At 42.2% G+C, this 10,981-nt stretch overlaps 1 protein-coding gene across 1 annotated transcript in view; it reads left to right on the plus strand.

The window, feature by feature from the left end:
* LOC146863411 (CD209 antigen-like protein C) overlaps positions 1-10,512 on the plus strand; it is a 114,882-nt gene extending 104,370 nt beyond the window's left edge. The window contains exon 6 of the mRNA XM_085643367.1: positions 9,896-10,512. Coding sequence (XP_085499493.1) covers positions 9,896-10,046 — 151 coding nt within the window. The 3' untranslated portion in view covers positions 10,047-10,512. The remainder of the gene's footprint in view (positions 1-9,895) is intronic.
* The last annotated feature ends 469 nt before the right edge of the window (positions 10,513-10,981 follow it).

Here is a 10,981-nt window from a genome sequence, read left to right on the forward strand (position 1 = left end):
CAACACAAATGTACACATTACTCTTTACTGTTTGTCACATGTGATCTAGGATGTGCACTCTGCCCCTGGCTGATGATACCCCTTCGAGCCACCAATACCCAGGCCGAAAGGCAGCACAATAATGCGCACACACACACACCAGGGGCATCGTGTACCACACATTTGTTTTTTGATGTCACGTTTCAGATGCATGGCCATCACACGTGGAAGGCTCCTGTACAGACCATGTATATTGATCAAGATGATCGTTGCATGTTGTGTTTAGTATAAGATATGTGTACACAGCAAAAAACTTTTCAAAAAAGCTCTCTAAGCAGAAGAGGTGTCTCTGTAGAGAGAATGGCAATCGCGCACCGAGCGTGCAAGGAGGCCGCTCCCGCCACGATTTTGAGAAAATATATTACAGTTAGAAATATATAAGTGTTTAAAATATTTTAGATTATCGGCTGTTCTCATATACACTTTAAACGTATTTAGATATAGTTTTGAGACATAAAAAAAAATGAGGGAATGGTGTACCCGGCACGACACCATATGTCTATGATGTAACACAGGGCCTGGCAGCGTGCACTCGTCGCATACACAACGCGCAGCGGGCATGAACCTATATGTACATGACGTAACGCGCGGCTTGGTACTGCGTACCCGTCGCATACCAAAGTAGCAGCTGGCGCGACCTCATATATATATGATGTTATGCGGGACGCGGTGCCACGAACCCGTCGGATACGAAATGCGCATCATTTACGAGGTTAGCAATATGGCGAATAGGATTCGCGTGCTGATGGAGCTTGGTACACTACTGGTACCGGACTCCAGTTTTCGCATACAAAAAAAAAAAGATATTCGTATTTTTTTTGAAGATATAAAATATTACATAATTTTTAAACTTAAAAAAAAGGATAGTAGAGTTCCAAAATACTACAAGAAAAAATATAGGTTTTATAAATAATAAAATACAAAATTAGCATTTAAAAAACGTTCGAAATTCACTGCAAAAAGCATAGGTTTTACAGACGTTATAGTTAGGAATTAGCATTTAAAAAACATTTGAAATTCACAAAAAAAACCATAGGTTTCAGGGACGTTATAGTTAGTTGGACATTTGACTCATATAAAACCATAGAAATTCCCCCGTTATAGTTAGTTGAGCTGACTATAACTCGGGCGCCCGCAATGCACTGCTGATGATGTCACATATTACATCACTCATGACATGGTCAGTGACATCACTGATGACATCACTAATGACATCTCAAATGACAACACTGATGACATCATCCACGTGATAATCTGATGCACATACTGATGCCTTAATATAAACTTTGATACACCCACTCTAAAATACAGACTACTATTTTTGAAACCATACACACAATGCCAGACACTACATACCATCGACTATTTCCTAGGTCTACACACACATCCAGTTACTTATACATGCAGTTACTCAACAATACAGTACTATAATATGCACTCATACACCTATACATACAGTCACACTCCGCCACTCATCGATAGAGTTACTCACACACCTAGTCAGTCATGTAAAGATTCAATCACATACCCATTTACTCATGTTTACAGTTATACACACTAACTCCATTATTTATACACACACCACATCACTTATTTATGCAGATACTAACACATACTTACTGTCTTATACAATCACCTATACAAGCAGAAACTCATTTATACATCCACTCTTCAAATAACTTACTCTCATGTATAGTCATTTATATACTCCAACACTCACATATACTGCCTTAAACCATATGTAGTTAGTCACACATATACCACTGAGACATTCATTCACTCACCAACACACCCATACACACACTAACTCACCCATACAGCCCTTCCAAGATGCACTTTTGAATCCACACAACCAGTGAATCACCCACTTAGACATCTGTGCACAGAGTCACACAAACACAGACACTCAGGCACCCACACAGATACTGAGACAACAAATCAATAACCCATATAGACATTCATGTAGCTACTCACCAACCCATGCAGTTGCTTACACACCAACTGAAAGACTAATACAGACTTTCACACAATTTAGTCACTAACCCATGCATTTAGTAAGACACGTTCAATCACTCACTTATACAGTCAGTCACGCATCTACTAAATAATCCCTTCAGGCACTTGTAAATCCACTCATTCTTCAATAAACCTTGGCATAGATATATATGAAAAATATTTAAACTTTACAGAAACCCACATTCACTGAATGATGTCATCAGTGATGTCATCAGTGATGTCATTTGAGATGTCATCAGAGATGTCATCAGTGATGTTACTGACCATGTCATGAGTGATGTAATATGTGACATCATCAGCAGTGCATTGCGGGGGCACGAGTTAGAGTTAGCTCAACTAACTATAATGGGGGAATTTCTATGGTTTTATATGAGTCAAATGTCCAAGTAACTATAACGTCCCTGAAACCTATGATTTTTTAGTGAATTTCAAAGGTTTTTTAAATGCTAATTCCTAACTATCACGTCTGTAAAACCTATGGTTTTTTCAGTGAATATATATATATGAGAAAGAGAGAGAGAGAGAGAGAGAGAGAGAGAGAGTGTTGATTGGGATCTTTTTACATTTATTGACTTATGGCAGCTTAATGCTAGTAAATCTTAAATTCTGCTATGAGGAAAAGATACCCATTTATCGACAGACCAATGCTGGCCAGATACGCTGGGGTCTGCACCCTTGCCCAAGCAGGCTGTGAAAAATTTGGGCGTATGGGTGGACAGTGCCTTGTCCTTTGAAGCGGTGGCAGGGGCATGTTTTGGGATTCTATGCGGACTTAAGCCTCTGTTAGGGTTTTTCGACCGACAAATATGCCAGATCATTATTCAATCTATGATCCTGTCCAGTTTGGACTATTGCAACTCCTTGTATTTAAGCGCCAACAAATCTGGGATTCGGCGTTTGCAGAGGGTTCAAAACGCCGCGAAGCACACTCTATTTGTGCTTCCTAAATCCTGCTCTGTATCTAATCTTATGCCCAAATTACACTGGCCCCCAATTGACAAGAGAATTAATTTCAAGACCCTATGCTTCGTCCACAAAATTTTCAACCATCAAGTGCCTCCCATTCTATTTGATCTTCTCTTGCCTTATGCACCACGCCGCACTCTGCGCTCAGCGGATCTGCATCTTGCATGTGTCCCCGAGTCAAGAGAGCAAGAGCTGGGGGTAGCTCTTTCAGGACACTGGTGTCAGCACTCTGGAACTCACTACCGGTGACTATCAGGAGTATGCAGAATCATCTGACTGTTAGAAAGGCCATAAAACCCTGACTTTTCTCGGTCTTGTCCCTGCCTCCCATTTTCTCCACCCTGCAATGTTATGTCTGGGTTTAGCGCTGGGACGCCCCGTCGCTGGGGCAGCCATGAGCTCTACAAATCTTCTAACATAACATAAATTTTTTGTTTTAGGAAAAGGAGCACCTAATAATATAAATATTCATCATAATTCCGACTGTTATGAATTATGGAACACCACCAACATCCATATTTATTGAAAATCGGATATATGAGTGACGTCCCTAGAAATTGGAATGTTTGTCTTGTATCAAATGTGAATCAAACCAAATTGCTTTCAATTTAAGTGCCTCGCCCCTCTAAACTTCTTACTAGTTTCAAAGTTCTCCTGGCTATACATCACAACTTATCAGCTATGATATAAAGATTTGGGCTTCAATACAAGAGTCGTTCTGGGGGCCCATTTAGGGCATCAGAGGGGACTCCTAGGAGCAATTATTAATCCTCCTACCATAGACTGAATGAAACATCATGAATTTAGTTCATAACCTGTAGATTTTGGCATTCACAGGATTTTATTACATTTTAAAAGTAGCTTTTTTAATAAAGTGTCTTATGAAATTCTTGCATAACAATTGTTATAACAATGGTTCTGATTTATTATCACAGGCAACTTTGTTCACAATACTGTATTAACAGGCCCCATTGTATCCCAAGGCAGAGGTGCTAGAGGGACTAAGTACCATATTGGTGAAAACGTACAATAAAAGATATTCCTCTGCTGTAGAATTAAATAATGATTCCATCAGTCTGGTGACCATTAATTAAGTTACATTTGAAAAAAAAGAATATTTTAACAACATGAATCAATGAATACATGTTTAGTTTAGGGCATGTCTTCATTTTTGTAGATATTTTTGAACTTATGTTTTTTTCCAGGTTATGATTTGCAGGTTGTCTTTCACAAGTTATTCAGTATTTATTCCGTTTTTAAGGAGTGGTCGAATGGCTGTTGAGTCCTCAGTGGAAACACTTCTGATTTGTCATTCAAGTTCTTATTGTATCCTGTAAAGTTTCCCATAGTCTGTAATTTCCACAAACCACTTTTAATATCTACATGAATTCACTGGGGAATATTCTGGGCACCGGGAGATGCATCGCACCCTATTGACCAATTGTATCTTTTAATTGAAAGGATTACTAACTGTTCTTTGTCAGATCTGTGCATTGGTAGTCTGCTAAATACTACACAGTGCCTGTGCTCTGCACCTAAAAGCATGGTGGCAGTGGGTAGCTCTAACTGGCATATCTGCCCTTGTATAAGGTCAAAGTAAAATGGAGCAAAAGGTACCAGTGGCATAAAGGCAACTTGCTAAATGCAGGCAGCACTATGTCCAAATAACACTCATGTGTGTGACTTTAAAAGCATGGATTCAAGGCTCCCTTGCAGGCCTGGATTACTATTGCAAAGGGCTGCAACCAGCACATATCAAATTATGCCATTTTAACATTTTGATAACTCATATTTTAGAAGTGCTTTGTATTCCGTAAGGCTTGGGTGTATAATACGTGAAAGAGCGAAAGGGCAGCTATGAAACTGGAATGTCTATTCAGTAACAGGATTCAAACATGTTCTATAATGCATTTGGCTGAAGTAGGTCTTTGATTTTATTTTGGCCTGCTTTAATTTTAAAACTATCTTTTTTAAATAAAGTGGCTTATGAAATCCTTATAAAAATCATCTTCAGAGTCCTGTTATGATTATCAAAAATGTTCTTTGTAATGAACATTGATATTTGGTAAAAATAGTAAAAGAACTTTCATGAAAAAATCTGTCCAAACTCTGCACCCTCTGACAGGCTACCCCCCCCCCCCCTACTTTGCCAGTATTTAGGATTCCTGGCCCTCCTGAATAGGTGTACATTGGCTCCGATGGAAGAAGAAAGGCTGTCTAGAAGTAGATTGCCGGTTGGCAGAGCCCTGGCAGGAATACAAAGGATAGTGAAATACAGGATATCATCCCTAGTTATCTAGGGATGAGATGGGGGCACAGATGATGACACAAATAGATGGGCGCTCTGTTAGGTGGTATGTTTACAATAAATAGGGTCGGTGTGATCTAATCTTTCCAAGATCATCTTCGCCCTAGCCAGCCTGGCACCAGTCACTGCAGAAGATTATCTGTGTCCAGAATTGGTGTGTGGGTATTAGGCTCAAAGGGAGAAAGGGAGGATCTTATATTCATAGGCCATCCCCTAGGAGAGCTGCCTACTCCACACAGTAGGATAGGGTCCTGCCATCATGAAAGATCAGCATTTATTTAATTTAAAAGACAGGAACTAAGCAGATCTGAAGTGTGGGATTCCTCTGTGGGTAGGTTGATAGCTTATCAATCACTAGCTTGTGGCAACTATAAATAGCAAGTGTTGGAAACTGGGTCACTGGTTGAAGAGGGTGAACACCCTACTTATAGATATCACAGTCTGTATTAGGGTGAAACACAAGCAAACCCCAATGTGTAAAGTATTTATGCAGCATTTCAAAATGTAATAAAGTGAAAACACAACTCAAGAAAAACCCCACACCAACTTAGCAAAATAGATTAAAGTCTAATACATTATTTGAAACTAGAATGACAAAATTCCAATCAGTGGAACCGAAGATATGCAAATTCAAGTTTTAAGTAAAAATAGTGCATAGATCACAGTGCCCCAACTCTGGTTACCTGATCGCACCGGGACAAAGTCACAAGTTTAGGCAGACAGCGATTGAGAGCGGGCAGACACTGGGACCAAGTTAGGCTCGCTCAACAAAGTACCTTAAATCCTGGTTGCAGAGCGTTGCGTGATCTTGCATCAATGAAATGCAGTATTTGCCTAGGATTGCACATTTGGCCAAGCAGAGAAGCCGGATTTATCCCAGATTTTCCAGTCTCACATTATGCAGTTCAGCCACTAGATGAGTATTTCGTTCTGACACAAAACATGTTGAAAATTGGGTTGTTGTTGATTGAAGGTAGGTGACCCCTATTTAAGCAATTTCCACAACCCCGTCAGCTGGAACCACAAAATGTCCTAAACCTGTGCTCTCCCTCTGGTAGCTTGGCACAATAGCAGTCAGGCTTAACTTGGAGGCAACATGTAAATATGCAGCATACGGACAGCAATGAAGTGAAAACACAATGCAAGAAAAATCCATCCCAATTTAGAAAAATAGAGTACATTTTAAGAAATTATTTGATACCAAAACGACAAATATCCAATCAGTAGAATGGAATATATGCAATTTCAAAGTTCAAGTAAAAATAATGCCTAGACACACAAAACACCGATTGTGGGTATCTGGTCACGCCAGATCAGGACAAAGTTCAGGACGACCACGATGGAGCACAGGCTGGATACCGGGAACAAGTTAGGTTCGCTGAACAAAGTACTTTAAATCCTTGTTGCTGAGCGTTGCAAGATCCTGCATCGAGAATGCGTCATGCAGCGGCAGTCCCGAGGGGCTGCGAGGCTGCAATCCGGAGTCCTCCATTATCGTCAATACACAGACACCGAACTGCCAGCTACACTTGACTTGAGACCCAGGAAACAGGCTGCTGGCACCTAATGTTGGCATTTTCACAATTTTGACTTAAAATCCGACTTTACCCTTAAAAAGGGATTTAAGTTACAACTCTTTAGATAACAAACTCAATATTCCTACCTGCTTCCAATTGAAAATCAACACTTATTAAATTAATAAGTTAACCCAATGTTATCCTATGGAGGAGGTAGGCCTTGTAGTAGTGAAAAATTAATTTGAGCCTTATTCCCTACAAGGTGTTACAGGGTGTTTAAAACCCTTCAAAAAGAAAAAAGAGAAGGACTCCTCTTGGCAATGCAAAGACGGTTATTTACTGTCACACCAGGGAGACAGACCTTCCTCACACACAGGCAGGCTTCTGGTCTCTCACAATTTGCTGCTTCACTGGCAGCTCTTTTTATACACAACTTACTCAACAATACTTTATTACAAACAGTAAATAATAATTGACTTGCAGGTTGCAGATTTGAAGATGGAAAAACACTCAAAGACCTGTGACCCCATAACACCAAACGCTGACCTACTCCATTACACATTCTTTACTGCAATTCTAACAATGCTTAACAAACAAAGCATCCTTCTGCCCGTGAATGCATGTGTATTATTGTAAATGTAATTTGAGTGGAGTGTGTGCTTGTGTGCGTGTGGTTGTAAGCTAATTTCATTTCTTGCATCCATTGTCTAATCGGGCTACAATCTGTTTGAAAGAACAAAGGGGGTCATTAGGATGGCGGGCAGATCCGCCCGCCATCCCAACTAGATTCACTCCCCGCCGTTTTATTATGGTGGGGGATCGTGGCGGACGCAAAGTGCGTCAGCCGCTTTTCCGCCGGTAGGCAATCGTTACGATTGCCGGCCGGGCGGAGATGGTGCATAATATGATTGCGGGTTTTGCAGGCCTTTCCAAGCGGATTCGCCGCCATGGAAAGGCTGTCAAGGAATCACTTTGGGGGCCCGTTGTGGGCCCCTGGCAGGTTCGAGGGGGGTGGGAGCTGCACTTGGGTGGTACCTATGGTACCCCCTTCATTGCCATGCACGCAGTGTGCACATGATGAATGTATGTAGCACCATGCAGCGTGTGATGCTTGTGTGCACGTGCTCTGTTGTAAGTGTCCCTGTGCTTGGTACATAACATGGAGGCCAATGGGTTTCAAATAGGAAGCCCAGGGCCTGGAAAGTCCAGTTGGAGGTGTGGACTGCTGGCATTCTTGAGGACTGAGGTAATAATACAGACACTGTAGGTAGGGGTGCAGATCCCAGGTAGGTGGGCCTGAGCTCACTGTCAGGTGAGATGGTGGATCTTATAAGGTTGACACAGGGAATCATTACAGAGGCCTTTGAACTTTTGTGAGGCATATTTCAGTGGAGGCTGATAGCCAGATGTGATCCCTGGTCGCCTCCTAAGTCTGTGTTGTGAGTCAGTTGGAATTGCAGATGCTCTTGCTGTGGCAGATTTGACAAAGGAGAGGACATGACCCCTGCATTTCAGTAAGGCACAACTAGGACTGTTGGGGCTATCGACTGTGGAAGGAGAAACAGCGTTTACATCGCAAGTCATTACAACGACTTGAACTAGGGGGCGCTCAGGTATTGGAAATAAATTCCAACACCTTCCCTACTGTTGCGCAAACTGGAGTAGAAATAGTAATTAATACTGTTCCTAAGTCCAGCGTGCCCCCTAGTGCAAGTAGTTGTAACGACCGTGTTGTAATAGTATGCGATGTCATACATGCGTTGTAACATGCTATATACCTGTGGAAGGGAAATCTTTGGGGCTGTAAAGCCAATTTCATTAGTGCCATAGCCTGTGACCCCCTTATGCCATGAGGGCCCCTAGGACCATTAGGGTTGTTGTCGGTATTGGCAGAGTCACCTAAACATTTAAAGGCACTTAAGTCTAAGAGCAAAAAGCTGCCCAGCATCACTGCTGCTGCCCCGCCAACTTACTTGCATGAACAACAAAGGAAAAGCTGCTTGCTGCAACTGGAAGTTATCTCCGACCGCGATCATCTCAGCGTGCCACTCCTGCTGACTGCGGGTAGACACAGTGCATCTTGCTCATCAGTGGTGGGGTGCAGAAAGGCGCGCCCCGGCTCCCGAGCACTTCTTCAAGCTGCAGCTGGGTGAGACAGGAGCAGGGCAGGTAGGCCTTTTGAGACTTGGATGAAGCAGAGCAGTCACGCCGAAGCAAGGGGAACTTTCAGGGCCAAAGTGAGACTTTGTTGTGGCTTGCTAGTTCAGGCAGCGCCTGTGGGGTCATCTCGAGGACACCGCCAACGACACATTTGTTACAGTGGAGGAGGGAAGACCTGGATGACACTGCCTAGGAAAGTGCTTGAGTGCATTATACCCTGAGAGACTGCAGTGTGTATTATAGTGAGCTGAATGTTACTTTACTTGTGCAATAAATACTTATTTTCTTACCAAAAGTAAGTATAGACCTAGACAATCAGACTATTGGGGTCCCTGTTTCAGTTAGTTTTGCTTAGCTTGCACCACCGCCCTCAGAGAAACCTCCGAATGCTCGCCACGCGCTACCACTGAGAGTCAAGTGCTGAAGGGGTAATAAATGGCCCTGTTACTCGGGACCCATTGTGGGTCGGGCCCTGTGACAGAAGGAGTAAAAGGCAACAACCACCACGGTTGGGCCCAGGAACTCCTCCATGCCCCGGGGCCACTGAAAGGGATTGTGACAGATGTGAATAAACTCCATATACAAGTGCATGTGGTTTTTTTAATCTGTTTCTCTGTTTGCTCTTGGTGAAGCTAGTTTTCTTTTTGCGTCTTTCCATATCACACAAGCAGCAACAATTGTGAAAACATTATTTAATGTATTGCTGCAAACTTTCAATGGCTGTTTTATCGTCTATTTCTGCCTTTCTTTCACCCTCTTTTCATTTCGCCTCTTTTCTGCCACCACGTGTTCCCTCTGGAGCTGGACATCCTTATAAAAAAAGAAAGCTGTGAGTAGGTGCAGTTATTATTTTTTTAGTAATTGCAGTTATTTTCATTTTTCTTTACAGTTTTTGGGCCCCCAATCAACCTGGCAACTGGAAGACCCTAGAGGGAGAAACTGAACTCTGTGCTGAGATGTCCGACGGCGGCAGGTGGAACGACATTCTCTGCACGCTTCACTCAAAGTGGATTTGCAAAAAACAATGCGATGCAAAATGATGAAAGTGGATATATTTCATGAAATGGCAACGAACGACCCCCACGATTCAGGGAGTCCTGATTGTTGAACAACCTCCTTGGTGTCGAGGTGAAACCTGGCATAGAAATATGAATGCATTCTGGGAATTAAGTAAAAAAAAAATTCTTTCATTTTGTGTCTCAAACTATTTTTCCAAATCTACAATGTATTAAGCGTGATGCCACCCATCAGGTCCACATCACAGTTTATCCCCATTATAAGTATGAGCCAGAAGTCCCCTATCTTGCTGGGAAGCCAGGCATGAACCCCCTGACAACAGTGCAAACAAGCATTGGCATAGCCAATAGGTCTCGTAATAGGTCTGTAAGTGTTTAGCCAGAGCTATTGGCTTTGCTAAGGTCTTTAAGCTATGTTGTAGAGCAGTGTGTCTGCTGTGTAATATGTTGAAAAGTTACAATAAAATTGATTTCTGTTAAGTTATACATAACAAAGAAGACATTATGCCCAACTGAACGACCGTATTAAAAAATGAATTAACATAAGAAATGTCTTTTAGTTTTTTGTCCTTGAAATGCTGGAAACTTCTTCCTGATTGTTCTAATGCTTGTTTGTTATATATTTATTTTGTTAACGGGTGGGGCGTGAGCAATGGAAGGTGGATGTTGGGAAATAGTACCCGAATTACAACATCAGCAGCGGACGGATAGAACAGAAGCAGGAAAGTAGGTAAAAGGAATGAAGAATAGAAAAAGCAGCCCTGAGAAGAAGGAGGAAAGGAAAAGAGAGAGAGAGATGTAGAGGTGGCCTTTTGGGACTTTTGGACTCCACTCCACAAGAACGAGCCCCCCTCCCCCCTTCCCTCCCCCACCCTAAGGCTCCCGGACCACACTGTGGCTCTCATGCAGGCTGGCTAATGGAGGTTTTACGTCATGCAGCTGACGGATAGACAAGCCAG

This window comes from Triturus cristatus, chromosome 2_2, assembly GCF_964204655.1.
Source record: "Triturus cristatus chromosome 2_2, aTriCri1.1, whole genome shotgun sequence".
NCBI lineage: Eukaryota > Metazoa > Chordata > Amphibia > Caudata > Salamandridae > Triturus > Triturus cristatus.